The 20812-nt window shown below is 55.5% G+C and overlaps 1 protein-coding gene across 1 annotated transcript; it reads right to left on the bottom strand.

Annotated features, from left to right (window-relative positions):
* Positions 1 to 288: 288 nt before the first annotated feature.
* KRT7 (keratin 7) lies at positions 289 to 14664 on the bottom strand. The gene is made up of 9 exons (XM_042992354.1): positions 14243 to 14664; positions 12573 to 12784; positions 10400 to 10460; positions 9098 to 9193; positions 7226 to 7390; positions 6127 to 6252; positions 3672 to 3892; positions 1037 to 1071; positions 289 to 643 (listed from the first exon to the last, which is right to left on the bottom strand). Exons 1-9 carry the CDS (start codon positions 14570 to 14572, stop codon positions 477 to 479), a joined length of 1413 nt encoding a protein of 470 aa, XP_042848288.1. The 5' UTR covers positions 14573 to 14664; the 3' UTR covers positions 289 to 476.
* Between the last annotated feature and the right edge of the window lie 6148 nt (positions 14665 to 20812).

The following is a 20812-nucleotide window of genomic DNA, read 5'->3' as shown; positions in this document are numbered from 1 at the left end:
TGGGGGTGTGCAAACAGCCCTCCACTCCCTCAGCAGGAGAAGGCTTCAACGCCCACTTCCTGGCAGAGCCAGACTTCCTGGGATGTTTCTGGGCTTCAGGAGAGGAGCTGGACTCAGTCCCAGCCCTGGGAGGAGGCCAAGGCCTCACACCGGCTAAGAGCCACGCCCCTCAGAGCACCACCACCAGGTCACCAGTGTGCTTTCCCAGTCACCTGCACAAGTGGCTTCTCCGTGTTCACAGCAGACGCCATCTTCTCTGGGGCCCCTTCCTCCCCATGCCTCCCCAACCAGCTGATGAAGCCAGGATCCCAGGGGCCAGGATGAGGCTCACCCTGGCTTCCGAAAGGCTGCTTTATTGGAAGCTATTCTGACATCACTTTTCAGACTGCCTGGCCCTCTTGGGACCCGTGATGAGAGTCCTCCTGTGACCTTGGGGGGGAGGGGGGGCAGGGCTGTGGGTCTCCACACAGCAGAGCTCATTTTCGGACGCTCCTGTGGGTGGTGGCTGAGGTCCTGGTGGAATAGGACTTGATGGCCCCGGGCCCTCCGCCGCTCGAAAAGCTCAGGGCATTGCTGCCCATGGTTCCCCTGAAGGCCAGCCCGGCCAGCCCACTGCCACCTCCACCGGTGGAGTTCACCACGGCTGCGAGAGAAACGGGAGGAGGGCTCATCAGCACCGGCCCACCACCTGAGGCCCCACCCCTCACTCCACCCTCCCCTCCTGCAGTACCTGCCCCTCCCCCTCCCCACTGCCTGACCCCACCCCCCACCACCCTCTTCCAGCAGGCCCAGAAGGAGCCTGGGACCATGCAAGGGACAATGCACCACGGGTTTCCCCCGCCCCACTCTGCCCTCTTGCAGGGCTTCCCTGGGCCATTGAGCCCGACTGGCTGGGAGCCTCAGGGCACCTGCTAAAAGCTGGTGAGGGAAAGAAGCTCCTGTCCCAGACAAGGCCAGGCCCTCAAGCCCATGTGCCATCCTGTAAGACCCAATCTAGCCCGGACAGCGCAGGAAATGGCCACAGCCAAGGACTTACAGATGTTCACAGCTCCTACTCCATCTCCGGCCAACCTGGGGGCAGAGGAGAGAGACCTGTGAGAGTGACTCTTTCCTCAGAGCTGGAGGAAGCAGTCCCAGGCCCCTCCATCCAGGCACCAGGCAGGACCGGTATTCCTTCCTCTGTCCCCACTGGGGAAGGCTACGTGACCTTGGGCAAAGTCTCAGAGCCTCCATTTTCTCACTTCTAAACTGGGGCCAACTTAGTCCCAACCTCAGACTTGTTTGTGAAGGCTGAATAATATCATTTACCTAGAGCCCTGGGCACACAGGACTCGGTGGATGGGAACTGTTATTATTTATGAAGACAGCTGCCTCCCCTAACCAAATCATAAAATCCTCAAAGCGGGTTGTGGCTTATTGATTCTTGGATCTCTGGCCCCTTGCGTGAAGTCTGACATGTAGTAATTGCTCAGTCTGTATTGAAATAATTAGTGAACTGGAGATTTCACAAGGGTCGCTGAGGCAGGGACGGAGGACGGAGCAGAAGGTGGTCGGGATGCAGCTTATACTGGAAATAGAAAAGCCAAGGGAGACAGCTGGACGTGTTTGTTTTGTGACTCACTCCATTGTCACCAAGCCCTTGGCCTTAGGGTTGAGTTTACTCTGCAGTGGGGAGGGGAGACCTCACTTTGGTAGAAGGAGTGAGGAGAGCCCAGCTGGCCTCATCACCCCCAAGTCCAGGAACGGGGCGGAGCAAAGGCCAAGTTCAAGAAAAGGATATGCCAGGAAGCTTCCAGGCCCCTTGCTCAACTGGGCCCTTCAAGCGCCGGGAGTTGCTAACAGTTGTGGGTGGGGAGGGAAGCCAGGTTGCAATTAGGCAGTGATTTCATGAAACAGTTTCTGGTGCCATGCCTGAAGAACTCAGAAGGAAGGAAGAGACCTGAATGTCTAAGACTCTAGCGATTCGTGTGATTTTTCTTTTCTCATCCTAACTAAATATTTGTTTTTGTGCAATTGTGTATTTGTAACTCTGTATTCTTAAAAGAAGGCACCCCAAAGTGCATGAGTTCCTAAGACCACAAATCCTAGACCTGCCCCTGGGAAGAGTCGAGGGGTTAAGGGATAAACAAAAACAAAAAAAACAAGGAGTCCCTCTCCATGTCTCCTAAGAGTGGAGAGAGGACCGTTTCCTCTCAGAGAACCAGGATCTAAGCCCCGATGGTAGCAACCGACGCTGAGATTAGGCTTTCAAGGGGGAATATTTCCACTCTCCATGTAACCTTGGTCATGTCACTCACCATCCCTGACCTTCAGCCTGCTCGTCTGCCCACGGGAGGAAAAGGATCAGGCCCCATTCTAAGGGTCCCCACCTCTGGCTCTATGAGGAAAAGAGACCCACGGTATGTGTTCCCAAGAGAGTGCTGTCCCTGCTCCTGTGGTGGAGAAGGGTGCAGAGACAGGCATCATAGCTGGGAGAGTTGGGCTCTGGAGGTGCCCTGTGCCCCAGATCAGCTGCTCTCTCTTCCCAGAGGCCTTTGGTGTTCAATTCCTCTTCCCACAAAGCCTGGGTGCCAACCCAGGTAGGTTACGGGTCAACCGTAATGGCAGAGACCCTTCCTCCTCTCCTTCCCCGACTCATATCCTTAACCATGCTTCTTCTCTTCCTCTTCCCTGCCTCCAAGCACTCTACCCTAGCACTCTCTCATTCTCCAATTCCTTCCTCTCCATTCCATTCATCCTCCAGCCTCTCTCTCCAGCCCCTCCAGAATAATGCTCCCAAAAGAAAAAGTCTGTGTAAATTCAGCATTTTACCAATGCAAGTGAGTGGTCTCCAGATACTTCCTCTGCAAATGTTTGGTCTTCTCGGCCCATGTACAAGCTCCCCAAGGGCAGAAGCGCGTCTTACATATTACTTATCTCCGTGCTGGCTTCCAATAAGGCAAGCCATGATGAGTCCTACTTCCAAGACTTGGCCCACGCTGTTCCCTCTCACCCTCTCCAAACCCTAGCCTTCGCCCAAGGCACAACTCTAAAGCCTTGCAAATTGACTGAATGAATCGACCAACCCATCAAGGTGAGAACGAAGGCCCAACTTCACGGACATAGGTTCCAAGTCTTTCACGAAGAATTCCTGTAACACTAACCCAGCCCGGCCTGCTCTCTGGCAGCAGGTATGCAAATATCTCGGGGACCCCATGACATTCAGTCAATATCCTGTGACTTGGCACTCAATTATGCAGTGAGAAGCAGCCTGGCATCAAGGACGAGGCTTGGACCAGGAATCAGCAGAGCGTGACTGCACACCTGACTTGCCCCCTCAAGTCATAAAACCAAACCGCAGTTTCCCCTCCGTAAACTAGAAACAGTACCTGCCCTGCTTACCTGAATGTGTTGTGAGGGTCAAATAAGATGACCCTGGCCACACATATGAAGTGGCTGTTATTATTCCAACTTTCTCATTGAGCATTACACCACGTGGTCTTTCCTACTGCCAGGTCATCTCATCAGGGGCAAAGAAGCAAGCATCAGCTATACCCTCCCTGCACTTCCCGCCCCCTGCCCCGTGCCTTGCAGAAAAGAGTACACAGGAAATGTCTGTGGATGAATGAATGGCAAGCCCCAGTCCCCACTGAGCCCCAGAAGGATCCCCTTCCTGGCCTCTGTGACCTCACCGGCTCTCCTCGCCCTCCAGCAGCTTGCGGTAGGTGGCAATCTCGATGTCCAGAGCTATCTTGACGTTCATGAGCTCCTGGTACTCTCGCAGCTGCCGGGTCATGTCCTGCTTGGCCCGCTGCAGGGCGGCCTCCAGCTCCTCCTTCTTGGCACGCGCATCCTTGAGGGCCAGCTCCCCATGTTCTTCGGCTTCTGCAATGGCAGCCTCCAGCTTGGCACACTTTAAGCGATAGTGCAGCTGTGAGCTGGGGGACAGGCCTCGCCAGTCACTGCCTCCCTGCCTCCCCGGCCAGCTCCAGGGCAACTCACTCACAGTGGCTTTCCTGGCACCAGCCTACTCCCCCAGCACCCGGGAATCCCAAGGATTAAATACATGGGCTCTGTCAGGGCGCCTGGGTGACTCAGTCTTATTGCGCGTCCGACTTTGGCTCAGGTCATGATCTCACAGTTCGTGAGTTCGAGCCCCACATCGGGCTCTCTGCGGACAGCTCAGGGCATGGAGCCTGCTTCGGAATCTGTGTCTCCCTCTCTCACTCTGCCCCACCCCTGCTCATGCTCTGTCTCTCTGTCTCTCTCTCTGAAATAAGTAAACGTTAAAAAATTTTTAGAAAATAATAAATGCTATTAGGATTTACACGTGCCCATCCCCCCAGTCCCCAGCTGGAGGAGATCCAAAGCCACAGGATCTTCGTTGAGTCCCCAAATTTCAGGCAGCTGGCAAAAACAAAAACCATCTTCAAAACAGGCCCAGAAACAGGGGGACTTGGAGCAGAGAGACACTGCTTGGAACCCCCAGACCTAAAATGTCTGATCAACAGCCCCCCTGGTTTTGGCCAGGTTGGTCGGATCCACGATGGATCCAAGCGACAGATGCCACTTCTGGCCCAGCATGAATGAGCATTCCTTCTGTTTGCAGCTAGTCCTTGCCCCAGGAACCTATCTAGTCCTGGGCCTCCTCTCCTGCAGCTCAGAGAGCTGCCACTCCCTCCCCTGCCCAGCAGCCCAGCACTCCCCCTGCCTCTTACCGGCCACTCCCTGCCTCAGACCCTCCCTTGTCTCCAGTGAGCTCTGCCTCCCTGCCAGCCTTCCCCATCCTCCTATCCTCTCGGGAGACCCTCTCGTGTCCACCTGTCGGTGCCCTTCCCTATCATGCCGGTGCCCCCTTGGTCAGGGCCATACCGCCCCCTCTGGGCCCCTCGATGGTGGTCACCCCAACTCCAGGGCCTGGCTCTGCCCTGTTGGACAAGAAGAGAACCAGATGTGGCAGGGTTTGGGAAACCACCACACGTTATTCCTGGCCTGGAAGCCGCCTTGCTTCGCCAGTGATGCACAGTCCTGCATCTGTGCCAGGAAGCAGCCTCCGCCCTCAGGTGAAGTGGCCTGCAGGGCTCCAAGGGGTGGGCATGTCTGGGTAAATCACCCGCACATCCCATCCCCCCCAGCTCAGCTGGAAATGAGCTCTCTGGAGCTGCAGCACCAATTACCTCCCCTGCCTCCCCACTGCAGACACCTGCTGAGGCTTCGATGCCCTGTCTATCCCCACACCTTGGCCAGGGCCTGGACCCCACCCCCCTCCACCGGCTCCTCAACATCTGCCCCTTGCCGGCTACACATCCTCCCTTTAGCCTGTCATCATGGGAAGCCTCTGCCCCAGCCCGTGCTGAGAAGGAGCAGTGAGTCAGACAAATAGGGTCCTGCTCTCCAGGCATTATTTATATTTCAGTGAGGGTAGGGGACAGCCAACTACTTAATAAGACAGAAAACTTCAGATAGTGATAGATGCTTCAGGAAGCTTCAGACACATTGCTGACAGAGTGGCTGGTGGTTGAGGAAGCCACCTCTGAAAAGAGGACTTATGTCCAAGACCCCAGGGATGACGAAGAGGTGGCCACGTGCTGAGCTAGGAGAGCCACGTTCCACGCGGAGGGAACACCAAGTGCAAAGGCCCTGAAGCCTGAACGTGTCTGGCAAACGCAAGATACAAGAAGCAGGCTAGTGTGGCTGGAGCACGGTGAGAGGCAGTGGTAGGAAGTGAGGGACAGGACCTTGTGAGCCACACTAAGGGTATCTGCTGGCCTGGGTCCCACGAATCCCTGCAGATTGCAAGCTCCCAGGTACAGCACGTTGCACCCGGAGAGAGGTGCAAGGTGAGTACCAATTTGGTAACGAATTTGGTAACGAATGATGGTTTTTCTCGGGCTGGGAAGTCTGAGGCTCCCTCCACAGGCTCTGTGCCCAGCTAGGACTCTTCTCCTCCCTTTGGCCTGAGCCAGGACCTGGCCATGAACATTCTCTCCTGGAGATCTCACAAGGGCCCTCGAGATCTCACGGGCTCGTGAGACTTGAGCTGCACCAGCTTCGGGCTGGGAGAGCCTCCTGCTCCCCATTCTCAGATGGCTGCCCTTCACGCGCCCCAAGAAACAGGGAGGAGCAGGGAGGAGGGCTTGTTCCCACCTGGTTCTTAATGCTGTCGATCTCAGCCTGCAGCCTCTGGATGGCACGGCTCATCTCTGCAATCTCATTCCGGGTATTCCGGAGGTCGTCCCTGTGCTTCCCAGCCTGGGCCTGGAGGGTCTCAAACTGGAGGGCCACACAGAGATGTACGGTGAGGGGGTGGTCAGTGATTACAGGGAACTCATCTTTTGTCCCATCCACTGAAGGCCCAAGGTCCTGAGTGATGAAACCTCCTAGCTTATCTTCCCAGGAAGCCACGGTCTGACCCCCAGCAATCTTCACGCCCTGCCAGCAAGCAGGAGGGTATAGCAGAGGTTTGCTTTCCTTCCAGTCAGGACAGGAAGAGCGAGAATGGCTCCCTGGGGCCCACCGCCTTTGGTCCTGGGCCTCCACCCATCCCCATCATGTCCCAAGTGCTGGAGAATCACTAGAAGTCTGAGATCCTCACCCGTTAAACAAACCCCTATTAAAAACACACTTGTTAAAAACATCAGCACCACCCATTTTACAGATGGGAAGAATGAGTCCCGGAGAGTGGGAACCACTGCCCAAGGATCACACGGCAAGTCTGGACCCAGGTCACCTTGTTGGCATGCCTGTGCTCTCACCTATGTCCCACGGATGATTCCCTATCTCAGCAGAGACATCCCTCTGCTGCTCTTACATGCTGCCTCAGGCTCCCTCTTCTAGAACACTGGTTTACCCCAGCACACTCCCTCAGCACCTGCACAGTCAGCCACCCTGCCTCCACACGGCATGTGCAATGATTAAACCTCCCCGGTCTGGAGGCCTAGGGCCCAGGATCTAGTCCCTACTCTTGCATCTACTAGCTGTGTGGAGTTAGGCAAATTACTTAACCTCTCTGTGCTTCAGGTTCCTCTGCCCTGTCCCCCCATCAGGCTGGGATCTCTTCCTGGGGAGGGACTTGGCCTTCACATCTTCTTCTTCCCAAGGCACTGGAGAGTACCTTAGACTTAACACTGGTGCCTGCCAGGACAGTGGGACCCAGGCCCAGAGGCTTGGAGACAGGTGAGGAGTAAGGGAAGCTGACACCGAGGACCCTGCCAGGAAGGAAAGAGTACCCTCAGCAGCCTCACACCTTGGTCTGGTACCAGGCCTCGGCCTCAGCCCGGCTGCGGCTGGTGATTTCCTCGTACTGGGCCTTGACCTCGGCGATGATGCCATCCAGGTCCAGGGAGCGGCTGTTGTCCATGGACAGGACCACGGACGTGTCTGAGATCTGGGACTGCAACTCTGCCAACTCCTGCCAGGACCAGACGGAATGTCAGGACTTGGGGCATGACCCCACCCTGTTCCCACAACCCATCCTGGGACCCCCCCCACTGCCACACTAGAGGAAGGCAAAGGGAGAAGAGGGAGAGGAAGGCAAAGTGGGTGTGGGTCACCAGGCAGCGAGGGGACACAGACCCAGCACGTGCTAAATAGTCCGCCCACCCGTGGCAACCCAGAGAGCCCATTAGTAGCTTCTCAACAAAAGAGTCTGGTGGGATCACAGCCAATAGAGAAGCGACAGAATGTGGTCAACGGTAATGTCTCCTTCTGGGAGCTCTGCTGTGGCAGGAGCTCGGTCATGAAGTGGATCACTAGGGGGTGTGGGTAAAATAAAATATCCCACCCAATAACGGAACTCTCTCCAGCCTTCAAAACGGATGATATGGCTGTACTTATAGCTATGGTACACCATTACATGAAAAAAAAATACACTCCTGTTTTTATTTAAAATACATATGTCTAGGGGCGCCTGGGTGGCTCAGTCAGTTGGGCGTCTGACTTCGGCTCAGGTCATGATCTCCCAGTTCGTGAGTTTGAGCCCCACGTCGGGCTCCATGCTGACCACTCAGAGCCTGGAGTCTGCTTTGGATTCTGTGTCTCCCTGTCTTTCTGCCCCTCCCCTGCTCGTGCTCTGTCTCTCTCTGTCTCAAAAATAAATAAAAACATTAAAAAATAAAAATAAAATGAAATATATATTTCTGTATCTCTCTGTGTGTATAGGCACAGTTCACAAAGTCTGAGAAGGTAGGTACCAAGATGATAAGAGCACAGATAAATGACCTGTTTTGTGCTTTACTCAATTTTCTGGATTTTTGGCCATGAGCATGTACTTCTTTCATGATGAGAGGAAAATAATTAAATACACATATACGTATACGTAGGCACGCATACGTACATAGACGTACATATATATAACATGCAACAGACGTATGAAGGGCTGCACAGAGATCAGAATGCCCGAAGGAAACCCCAAGGAGCCAGCCCCTGCATTAACACACGTGGAAATTCACTGAGGGGCTAATGGAGGCTGGACGTTCACAAAAGCTAGACTGAAAGGAGTTGAGAAGTGGTCTATAATTAACCTCATATATAATAAAGTCGCAGACCAGCCCTGCCAGATGACTGGCCATCCTATCTTCTGCTGAAGGCCAGAGATTCTCACTGATAGGAGTGGAGAGTTTCTAAATCCCCAAGTGGAAAAAGAATTGAAAGCCCATGGCAGGGGAAGAAGGAGAGAATGAGACCACAGGGGTAGACAGTGGCCTGTTCTTGGGGGCCACCCATCCAGTCCCTCCGGGCGTAAACTCCTAGGCACCACAGTCTCTCCTGACTCAGGACCCCCTGCCCACCCCACCCAGCCCACCTCTGAACTCCATCACAGCCCAGGATTCCCTAGACATTCTCCTGGTTCCTTCCAACCCCTCCCAACACCCCTCCTAACAAATGGTCATCCCATGTCTCTAGAAGGCCAATCCTAACTGACCCCACCCTGCTCTGCTACCCTCAGCCCCTCCTAAACTCCCTGCCCACCATGGATTCCTGAATCCAGAAAAGTTAAAGAAGAGGATAAGGCCTACACACACACTCAACACACACCAAGACGGCCCAGAGGCAGGGGGTAAACCCCTTGATTAAGACACGGAAGACATGACACGTCTCCCATATCCAAGGTCCTTACCGTCTCATAGAGGGTCTTGAAGAAGTTGATCTCGTCATTCAGGGCATCCAACTTGGCTTCCAACTCCACCTTATTCATGTAGGCAGTGTCCACGTCCTGGGGGGCGAGGAGGGGGGGGGGTGGCAAGAAGGGGTAGAGAGACACCATGGCTTCATACACGGATCATTTAGCCGGGATGGGAGCAAGCCAGCTCTGTCCAACCCACAGGGTCAAACACCAGGGCACTGCCAAGAAACATAGCAGTTCTCCAGGCCGTGTGACCTAGCCACAGGACGTCTCCTCTACTGGGCCCTCCCAGGCTGCATGAGGAACATCATTTCCATGCATCATTCCAGGCACCATACCGGTGTCTGCCTTCCCGGCACCAGAAGCCCAAAGCAGCCCCCAGCCCCAAACCTAGCACTCTCCCAGCTCCTGACTAGTGGTTTGGACACAGCCCTGGCTCTACCACCTACTAGCCATGTGACTTTGCACAAACCACTTCAACTCCGTGAGCCTCAACTTCTTATGAAATAGAAGAGCACAAAATCATCCAGACTCCAAGATAAGGCTCGTAGATGTGGAGGACCTCCAGCCTAAACGCAGCTTAGGTGACTGTGATACAGGTAAGCCACAGGTAACAGTGCAAGCCCAGGTGACACTGGGGAGCCACACATTCCTGTGCCCAAACTCCCGTGGGTAAGGCTCGCTTTTATTCATCCCCAAAGCTCCTAAATCTTGAAAGGCCCAGCACCCTGGGGTAGGTTGTCTTCACGTGGGTGGGCCGTGAACACAGTTGCCCAGAGAGTGGACTGAATCAGGATCTGAAATCAAGCCCTTGTAAGATATTCCTAAGGCCTTCTAACCTTGGCTTGCACTTCTCCAGGGACAGGGAGATCGCTCTGCCTCAGGCAGCCCGTCGCATTCCTTCAGCAAATATTTCAGCCCTGCCATTTGCCAACCTTTGTCTGTCATGAAAAGTTCTGACTGTGATAGAGCACTTCCCTATTTGGGCTTGAAATCTCCCCTTCTAACCTCCATCTTTTGGTCTTAGCTCTAACCCCTCGAGGCCAAAAACAAGTCTAGTGACTCACCAGACGTGCACACAAACACATACACACGTACACAGGACGGACCGTGCTATGAGGCCCTGGCTTCCAGATCTGTCCTTTTCCAGGCTCATCACTCCCTTCTTCCAGTACTCAGGCCAGACTTTGGCCACAGGTCCCTACTGGCTGGCTGCTCAGGTGAGAGGGCCACGTGGTCCCCTGGCCCATGTGTTTTCAGACAATGCCCCCCACACCAGCCTGTCTGCCCCCTCACCTTTTTCAGCACCACGAACTCATTCTCAGCAGCCGTGCGACGGTTAATTTCATCTTCGTACCTGCAGGAGAAGGAGGGTGCGTGGTGTGGGTGCAGCTTTGCCTCTGTCCCCCCTCCTCTCCAGGTGTGGAACTCTGCCCTGCATTGGCTTCACCCCTCCTTAATGACACACCTGGGAAATTGGGTGTCAGCTGTGAAACCAAATGTCCCTGACTTTCCCTTATAGCTATTCCTAAGGCTAGGAATCTCCACGCAGGATGAAAGGAGGGAGAGGAGGAAATGTATATAAAGTAAAGGACAAAAACTGCACAATCTAGGAGCAAAAAAGCAATAGTCATAGCCATGCTTAGGGACCCTTTAAATGGGGCCTGCACTGTTAGGTGCTTCCCACGGATTAGCTCACTTAACCCTCACGACAACCCTGTAACAATGGTACCATGATCAGCAGGAGGCACAGAGCGGGACATAATCTGTCCAGTCACTAAGCTGCTAAGCGGCAAAGCCCAGACTTAAACCCAGGCAGTCTGACTCCAGGCCCATGCCCTAACCACTGCCTAATCCCACCCTCAGGAGGCAAAGAAGGAGCCTGAAGCGGAGGCAATTTATGAAATCAGGAAGAGGGTGCAGCCAAGTTCTGGGGAAGAACCAGGCCCCAGCTAGGTGGTCTGGCGCCAACCCTACTCCCACAGGGCAACCCCCCCATCCCTCCTTGTTCCAAGAGGCCAGCCCCACCCATAGGAGGACACTGGCAATTCAGGACACAGAGCAAGAGAGCACTGGAGCCTGACCCAGCATTTATTTGGAAACTTTTTAAAAAAGGTGTCAGAAACCGGAACTCAGCAGGGCCCGAGGGCTACAGGAGGGCAGCAGGGCAGCTATGATGGGGAGCAAGCAGGCCCCTCCAGGAGCCCAGACCCCCAGCGCCCCGCTCCCTGAGGTTCTATAGAATAGTTGTGGAAATATCCTGAAGGCCATCTGTTCACTCTTGCCTCAGCACCATGCCACTGAGAGCAGAGGGCGCACAAATCGGAGCTCACTGGGCCCTTCCATGTGCCCTTTCCAGGCCTCCCTGGGCCCCAGTCCTGAGCTCAACCTGGCATGTAGGCTCTGGAGTGAGGGTATATGTCAGCGCGTGCAAATACACACACACACACACACACACACACACACACACACACACACACATGACAACAGAGGCTTGCTGGTTGCCCTGCACCTGTCTGTCTCCACCTGCTGTGGGATTATTGCTGTTGACTGTCGCTCTAGGCTGTCGCTCTAGGGAAGTAGGGGAGTGGGCACCCTCCACAGAGGCCTTTTTGTTTGTTCTACCTCCGGTCACAGCCAGTGTCCCTGCTCGGCTTAGTCATGCACCTCCAGGGCAGAGCACAGAACTCACTCACTACTCCCAGCACCACTGGGCAAGTATGCTAGGGTGGGGCCCAGCCCAAGCCTCTGGCTTCGGTTTCCGTTCGGTGACAAAAGAGAATTCAGTGGGCACCTCAAAGGCTTGTCCTTAAACCCCCAGTCTTCCAGGTCCCTGCAAGCCCTGCCCACCGCCGACCCCCCCGCCCCCGCCCCACCACAGCCTCCTCTCTGGTTCCTGCGCTGACCAGAGCCACCCCTCAGCCTCTGCAACCCTCCCATGGCTCACAACGATCCCTCCCTCTCCTTGCTTCTTTCAGCCCCAAGTCGGCTCTGTGTCTCCTCCTGGGAGTCAGGGGCCCGACATTCAAGTCCCAGCTCTCCCAGTGACCTGCCACATGATCTCCATCAGGACCCTGAATCTCTCTGGTGTCTAACTCCTCACCGAAACAGAGGGGCTTTTTTAGAACATTCTGTGAGGGTCGCACACGTTCTGAAGCACACCAGTCACAGGACACCTCTGTCCTACCCTCTCCTGGAGCCTTGGTCAGGCACCCAGAGAGAACAGCGTGGGTCAGGGCTGAGCGGGGATATTTCCCTGGGAGTAAGTCGGAAACAGCCCCCAGGAACAAAGAGAGGAACGGAGAGACAGGGAATGTGTCGGTCAAGGCCTTCCCTTCAAGGATTGCTGTACTGAGCGGCTACACACTTGACCCCTAAGCCCAGAGAAGGCCTGCTGAGGATCAGCTGATGACGGGTGCACGCCCCCACCCCCCGCCCCAACCAGGGCACACCACACTGGGGTCAGTACTTGTTCTTGAAGTCTTCTACCGCGTCCTGCACGTTCCGCAGCTCCACCTCCAGGCGGCCTCCTTCGAGCTGCAGCCCCTCAAGCTGCCTCCGCAGGCCAGCAATGTGCGTCTCAAAGATGCTGGGGAGGCCGCTGCTCTTGGCCGACCTCTGCTCCTGCAGCAGGGTCCACTTGGTCTCTAACAGCTTATTCTGCTGTTCCAGAAACCGCACCTGAGAGTAAAACAGAGGAGGAAGCTCATGAGGGGCAGGCCGTGCTGCCCACACTGGGCTTGGGAGGGTCTCTGCCCACCCCACACAGCCCAGGCTCCCACGGGCCGTTCCCCCAGCCAGGGACCCCAGCCCTTGGTCCCCTCCTCCAGGGCTCTCTGTCTTACGTGTCTTAAAGCCTGACCCAGAGGTCAGGGCTACCCGGTCACCAAGGTGTCCCCTCCCACCTATGTTCCCTGCCACACTACAGATGATCTTTCCCCCCACCGTCCCTGAAGGGTTGCCCCCTCCCTGTCTGTCCTGGGCCACCTCCCTCAGTATCCTCTCTCTGCCTCCCCTTTCTTCCAAGATCTCGGGACAGGGTGCTACAAAATGAGCACCTACTAGATGCTCAGCTTGGGCTCCAAAAGTCCCCTTGGATGCTTCCAGTGTGCCTGGGAGTGGGAAGCAACCTCCCCAAAACTAGCAACTCGGAGCAGCAGGACCTGGGGGGCTACAGACAGAAAGGTAGAACCGCTCAACAGCAGGGGAGGATTCCGGGCCTGGGGAGGCTTCGGGAGAACCTTAAGGATGTATACTTGTGAATGATGAAGGAGAGGGCATGGGGGCGGGGAAAGGAGAGAACTACAGCCAAACAAGGGAGGGAAGGTCTGGTCTATACCCGGGAGGCAGGAGGCCCTGGCCAGAGGGGTCCAGCTAGGCTAGCCCTTAGTTCCTGATCCAGCCCTACATCGCTCCCTTCCTAGACCCTGCAGTCAAGTCTGCTCCTCTCCTTGCCAACTCCCACTCTCTCTCCCCCACTCCCTCCCCCAACCCTGTGGGACCCAAACAGGCAGGAAAAAACGCTTCCAAATGGCCCTTCCCCAGGGCCTCTCAGTGTGCTCCCCACCCCCACGGGGGGGCCCAAATGGGCTCTCTCCAAGGGCCTCCCCTCCACCACCAAAGGGAGTCTGGAGGACCAGTAAGTGGGCAGGTACGTCAGGGAGCCTCCCTCCCTCCCTCCAGCCCTTGATTTTCAGCATCTGCCCCAGCAGAAGCAGTAGGAGGAGGGAGGACCTCCTCAGCTGGGAACAGTGTATCACCCCTACCCCATCTCTGATGCCACACAGCCCCCTCTCAGAGAAACTCCTGGCCCTGGCCTCTGGAGCTCCCCACCTGAATCAGCCCAAGAAGCCAGCAGCCCACTCACAGACGCACCAGCGCCGCCAGCCACGGCTGCCTGACAGACTCAAGCACACATCCTGGGAAGAAAACGCAGGGCGCTTTGGGCAGCTCTCTGGAAGAGGAGGCTTGGAGACTGAAGGGGAAAAACAGCCACAGGCTTCACGAGAAAGAGAAAGGTTTCTGATAGTGGCGGAAAGAGAACACGCCAGGCCTCCGGGCGCCTGGCCCGCGCGCGGGCTGGGCTGGGGTGGCTGCTGTGGCCCGGAGCGTGGCTTGGGGCCGGGTACGGCGGCTCACCTTGTCGATGAAGGAGGCGAACTTGTTGTTGAGGGTCTTGATCTGCTCGCGCTCCTCCTGGCGCACCTGCTGGATGGTGGGGTCGATGTCCATCCGCAGCGGGACCAGCAGGCTCTGATTGATGGTGACTTCGCGGATGCCGGCGCCCACCGGGCCCCCGTGGGTGGAGCGCACGGGCACACGCGCCCGCGTGGCGCCCAGGCCGTAGAGGCTGCTGCTGCTGAAGGCACCGCCGCCGGGGCGCACGGAGCTCAGGCGCACCTGGGCGCCGCGACCCGGGAAGGCGGCGGAGCGCGAGCTGAAGACCTGGGAGCTTAAGTGGATGGACATGTTGGCTGGACCGGGCTGGACCTAGCGGCGGGCGCGAGGGAGCCGAACTCGCTGACCTCCGGCGGCCGGGTCGCTTTTATCCGCTAGGCTCCGGTGGCGGATCGGCTTACACAGGTAGGGGCGGGGCTGGCCGCCGGCCACCCTTCGCTGCCCGCCGGGCCCCTCCCCGGGCCACGCTTCCGCTCTCCTCCCTGGCGGGGCTTTGGGGCCCAAGCCGGAAGCTCCCAAGTGGGGCGCAGGGCCATAGACCCCCAGAGCCCCGGATGCGGGCTGACCTACAGAGTGGCGGGAGGGAGACCGCCATCTGAGCAGATCTGAAACAAGTTCAGTGTTCCGGGAGGAGGCTTGGGCAAGATTCCTGAGGCCAGAGCAGAGAGATCAAGCCGTAAAAGACTGGGGGAAGGGGTGGGCAAAAAGTTCTAGTCCGGGAGTCAGCCCCCAGCTCCCCCCCCCAGGCATTCCAGAAAGGCATTCCCTGACAGCCTCCAACCCCCAAGTTCAGTTCCTCCTTGAGGGATCAGCTCAGTTCTTGAGTAATCTGACCCCAAGGTGCCCTGGCCTGGCTGGTTTCCCCGGCAAGTCCACCATATAGAAAGTAGGCCAAGTGGGGCACGACCCCTCTTCTGGTCCCTCTCCTCACTCCAGTGGACACCTGAAGCCCAGAGACACTGTGGGAATGGTCACCTTGGGGCCGGGCTTCCCCCTACCCCTAAGTCACTTTCCTATCATTTTGTCCCTGGAGAGGAAGGGGACACCTGCGTGTAGTTGGGACACTTTGTGGATGTCTACACTTCTGTGTGTACAGACCTGCAGGCCACTGGGCTTCTCTGTGTGCTCACCTGAGACGTGTGTGTGTGTGTGTGTGTGTGTGTGTGTGTGTGTCTGAACGTTCCTGTACAGGTGGAAGTCTGTCTTCAGCGTGTGGCAGGGTGTCTGTGGACACACAATTGCACACCTCTGTAGGCAGGTCTGTGAGCGTGCTTGTTTGTGTTTGCACGCAAACACTCCTCCCCATCTTCCACTGCTGCCATTTTCCTGTTTAAAGGTCCCCCGCTCTCATCGTGTCGCCCACCAAACAAGTCCCAGCAGTGTCAGACCCAGCCCAAGTTGGGGAGAAACACAGCGCTGGAACAGGGGGCACTGGACAGAGACAGCTCCAGAGGCTTCGTTTCTCGGAGCCTCCAGCCACGCTTGCCACGCACCCTCTGTACGGCCCCGCCCTCATTCTCCCCAGACCCGGTTCAGCTAGAGGGGCCACCTAAGGAGCCTTTGGAAGAGACAGCTGACAGGCCTCCAGCCCCTCCCCAGTGAGCCCACCAGCTTGTCACCTCAGACCAAGCCCTCGGGGCCATCCTGGGTGGAGGAGGGTGGGAATGGAATGTCCTTCCTGCTTTTCACTTCAGTTAGATAAGGATTTCCAGTGAAGCTGACCTTGCAGCAGCCCCTACTCAGCCCCTCTCAGTAGAGGCTCACGCCCCCCGCCCTCCCTCTCCTCTGTGTTGGTGTTGGGACAGCTCAGGCCAGAGGCAGAGGGATGCCCAGGGAGACCGCCGGTTGACTCTGCTATGGGGTGTGTGTGTGTGTATGTCTGGGAGAGAGAGTCGTAACCTGGAAGCTGTAGTTTGAAGAACACACAGAATTCCTGGCCTTGTGATATTTGCCGTCGTGGGGAGCCCACTCGCCCCCAGCCCCCACCCCCAAGCAGGCTAAAGAGACCAACTGTTTCCTTTCCACACGCTCACACACATACCCTGTCACTCATACACACACAGATACACACACACACACACACACACACACACACACTCCCGCTTCCTTACCCCTCAAGGTTCATTCTCAACTCTTTTTCCCCCGCTACCTCCCACCCCGGGCTCCTACCCCTCGGCCCCCACCTATGGTCTGCAACCCTTCCTGCCCCCTCCCACCTGCAGCCGCCACGGGACCTGCTCCCAGCCACCCTTGCACTTCTCCCGTAGAGCCTGGCCTGAGAGATCTTTGCAAACCAGAACACTGCCGGTGACCTGCCTCGTGACCCTGGATAAGTCACTGCCCCTCCCTGAACATGGTTTCTACACCAGAGAAGAAACCCCAGCGTTCCATGGCAAGAGGGAGCTGGGAGGACATTCAAAGAAGTCTTGGCGGATCCACCCCTCAGCCTCCCCATCCCCTCCCTGAAGTATTCCCAGCAGCTCCAGCCCTGCCCACCTGTCTCCCCCCACCTCTGCATCTCCAGGCCGGCACTGCAAGCGCAGTCCGTGCCAGGCTGCACACATAAGCACCCTCTGGACGGCTTCCTGAGGAGCCGTCCACACCGAGAGGCTGCCGAGCGCATTCCGGCCTACACGAGTGCACAGCACGGCGGGCCATCTTAACGGAGTCTCCCACCGCAGCCCATGGCTCTGCCGGCTTCACAGACCTTCCTTAGGACATTTGGGGCAGAATCTTAAAACAAGATAATCCCCGAAGCCTTTCCTAGTCGGCCCTTCCCTGCGCAGCACACCAAGCACACCCACCAAGCACACGCTCAGTGGCCCCCTCCCTCCCGGCCTGGCTTCCCACCGAGCCTCTGGAGAGCTAGGAACCAGCAAGTGGTTTGGCTGCACTAAACCCGCGGAGGGTGGGGGACACTGTGGTGCTGCAGCTCCCCCCCTCTGCCCCGCAGGAGGAATGAGTTGCTCTTCTCCACGGAGGCTGAGGCGGAGGCGGTGGAGACGTTCTTTTGGCTCCTGGCTGCACTTTCAGAGCCATTGCTCACCATCCATCCCCTGGAAACACAGCCTCTGATTCCTAAAGAAGAAAAAAAGGCATGATCGGTTTTCATTAGCTTGGAATGCAAATGTTTGCGATCGTAACAAAAAAAAAGAAAAATATTTATCATGTCTGCACGGAATGTAATACTTTTTTTTTTTTAAATCAAATACCGAAAGGTAAGAAAGCAACATAAATGACAGCCAACAGGCTACCTTCCTGACTATGTGAACCTGTAAAAAAAAAAAAAAAGCCAATGCAGCAGGAAAGTGGGTAACAGACGCACATAATATGAGCTGGCAGTGTGCACAGGGTACTTAATCTACAGGTGCCTGGCGCTGTCCTAAGCACACAGCATCTGTTCACCCTTGAAGTTCTCACAACAGCTCCTCAGCCCAATGTCATCGTCCCCATTTTAAGAGAGGGGACAGAAGCACAACAAGTTTAAGAAAATGGGTCAATGTCACACAGCTAAGATGTCGAAAATCCAGGATCTGAACTCTGGCAGTTGAACCACTAGATTACTTACAAAGAAAAGAAAGAAAGGGAGAAAGGAGAAAGAAAGAAAGAAAGAAAGAAAGAAAGAAAGAAAGAAAGAAAGAAAGGGAGAGAGAGGGAGGGAGGGAGGGAGGGAGGGAGGGAGGGAGGGAGGGAGGGAGAAGGGAGGAAGGAAGGAAGGAAGGAAGGAAGGAAGGAAGGAAGGAAGGAAGGGGAAGGGGAGGGGAGGGGAGGGGAGGGGAGGAGAGGGAAGGAAAGGAAAGGGAAGGGAAGGAAAGGAAGGAAGAAAATAGCAAATATGAAAAACAAAATGCTCCACCTCACTCAGATTAAAGAAATACAATAAGAATAACATACGGAAAGTCACATGCCCCCGTCACATTGTCAGGCTGCAAAACTTGGTAACGGTGATGGCGAGCATGTGGCCTTGTCCCTCGTTCATGGGATCACCCACTGGCGCATCCTCTTTGGAGGGCAAGTTGGCATAGCTCTCAAAGTTAAAGCCATTTGTGCTTACCTCAATCAACCAAACAAATAAAATGAGTACACTTGTCCTTGACCAAGTACACCCACCGCCAAGAATTTATCCTACAGATGCTCTCACCAAAAGTGCACACACGTGGTCTCTGCTGCCCTTGGTTTCCATCAGCGAAAAACAGGCAACAACACAAATGCCCATTAGTGGGAAGAGATTCGGTGGGTTAAGCTGTGTACATTCAAAGGGTGCTATTTACTGGGAAAAAAATCCTTTCTATGCTGATTGAGCTTTTGCCTTTATATATTGGTGGCACAGATCACTGCAGGTTTTTAAAACCCAAGAGGCTCATGCTGTCCAGCTACACCACGTCTACCCCCTCCCCTGTGGCTGGCCCCTGCTGTCCCCACAGTCACCTCCTGACCTCCTGGCCACTCCCTCACACTCACCAGGGACTCTGACACCTGGCTCCCGGGGCTCCTCTCCAGCCTGGCACCCCCACTCTCCAGGTAATAACCTGCCCAGCATCTCACCCTGACTGTTCCTTAAATCCTCAATTCCAGTGATGTTCCCATCCAAACTTTTCCTCTTGTCTCTGCCCGTGGCCACGCTCTAGACCTTAAACTGCTCCATCTCTTGGAGAGTCTGCCCTCACGCTACGGGACTGATCATAACTATCTCACTCAGCAGCTGGGTTCTTCAGCCTCTCCAGCATCCCCAGGCCTGAACCCCATTATTGTTTTCTCCCCACCCACTACCTTCCTTGAGACTTTCTGTCCAGGTTGGACCTCTCAGACCCCTCAGTCTCTGAGGCCTGACTCTGTTCAGCCTCCTCCACCTGAACCCCTAGCCCGGCTCAGCCCCGCTCACCCTAAACGCTGAATCCTGCTTGAGTTCCAAACTGTAGAACATCTGTGAAGACCATACCATCAAGATGTGGTGTCACCACCAACTCACAGTCCCCAGGCTCAGCCACATCCTCTCTGCTACTGGGCCCCTCTCTCTGCTTTGGGTCAACAAGCTTTTCCAGTCCTCCTAGTTGCTATGGCAAAGCTTCTCCACTCTCTTCGTGTCCTCCCCCCTCCCCCCTTATCTTCAACAAAGTAACGTAGCATTCTTCTTCACTGAGAAAATCAGGCCATCTGGTAAAAACCTCTTACCTTCACTCCTCTGCCCAAACTTACCTCCCCACCCACCTTTTTCTTCCTCCCTCCAGGCTCTGAGGACAGACAGTCTCTCCACCAGGACAGCAGCCTCTCTCACCTCCTCAGCTAGAGCATTCTATTCTTTGGTCACCACTTCTTAATACTGTTACCCTCTCATTCTCCTCTCCCTCTGCCTGCCTTTCCATCTGTCTGCATGTACTTCAGTGGGGTTGTGGGGGCAGAAGACAGGTGTCAGCAGGCTGCAGTTTGAATGAGGCGAGGGAGTGGGAACAATGAGTACCCACTACAATGTCTCATGCAGTTTGACAGTAAAAGAAAGTAAGGGGGGGGGGGGTTGGCTTGCATGGAAAGTGAGGTAAAGGAAAGGATTCCCATGGGATGGAAAGACTTGATAATGCAGGTTGGTGGGGGAAAAGGAGAGAGACCATAAGGAGAGATGTTAAAGATGGGGAGGGGGGGCGGTAGCTAATTAATTAGGGTTTTGGCTTTACCGGATGGGGCCAGCCTGGCTCAGAGGAGAAGGATGGACTTCCTGTATGGCAGGAAGGAGCTAAGGATGGACAAGGATATGGATAGATACTCAAAGGTGGGCAGAGGAGGCTACTCCAGAGAAGTTTCTACAGACGATGAGAATGGTTATTTCTGCCTCCAGGGGTGACAAAAATAACATTTTGTGAGGTCATTCTGTCCCAATCCTCTCCACATGATCACCCTATGCATGTACTCTCTCTGGTCTCCGTCAGAAGTTACTCCCCTAAAAGAGATCAGCGGTCTTAGTGGAAACCACACAACACCAGTGTGGCCCTCTGGTTTCGCTTGGACTGTCATTTCCCAGCTGCACAACCTTGTAGTTCACCTCTGTGGGGCTCAGCTGCTTCTTCTATAAGATGGGAAGTGAATAGTGCCTGTCTCGTGGGTTCTTTTAAGTAGTGAAGAAGAGAGTGTTAGAAAACGTACTTAAAGACTCGGTGTATGCGAGTTGTTGCCGATGTTGAAGTTATTGTGACAGATGGCCATTGCCATGCTCTTGGAGATTCCTATCCTCTCTTTTCTGGTAGGAGCCCCAGAACATTAGGACTTGAGACACCCCCTCTCTGGGTTTATCCCTCATTTGCTAACTCTGTGCTACTGGGGGTGTCTGCAGGGTCTTACGTTACCCATGGTGGTGCCACTGCCCCCACCCTGCTCTCCTCCTCCATCCCCGGGGTTTGTGCTCTCTTTCCTGCACACCAAGAGTCCTCAGCCACCTTCTCTCTCAGGCTGTTGCATCCTGGTACATCTATTTCCCACGTTCCTGCTGAACCTTCTGGGCTTGTGGAACCAGATATGCAAAAAATGGTTCCCCTACTTCTC

This window comes from Panthera tigris, chromosome B4 (genome assembly GCF_018350195.1).
Source record: "Panthera tigris isolate Pti1 chromosome B4, P.tigris_Pti1_mat1.1, whole genome shotgun sequence".
NCBI lineage: Eukaryota > Metazoa > Chordata > Mammalia > Carnivora > Felidae > Panthera > Panthera tigris.
The sequence above is the reverse complement of the archived record's forward strand: the minus strand, read 5'-3'. Positions and strand labels throughout refer to the sequence as shown.

What these genes read in the sequence shown, in the direction of transcription:
- KRT7 (XM_042992354.1), bottom strand. Translation starts at nt 14,572, where the DNA reads ATGTCCATCCACTTAAGCTCCCAGGTCTTCAGCTCGCGCTCCGCCGCC. An exon ending in AGTTCGTGGTGCTGAAAAAG is followed by an intron (nt 9,194 to 10,399) that starts GTGAGGGGGCAG and finishes CTCGCCCCCCAG; the next exon opens with GACGTGGACACTGCCTACAT. An exon ending in TCAAGACCCTCTATGAGACG is followed by an intron (nt 7,391 to 9,097) that starts GTAAGGACCTTG and finishes TGGTCCTGGCAG; the next exon opens with GAGTTGGCAGAGTTGCAGTC.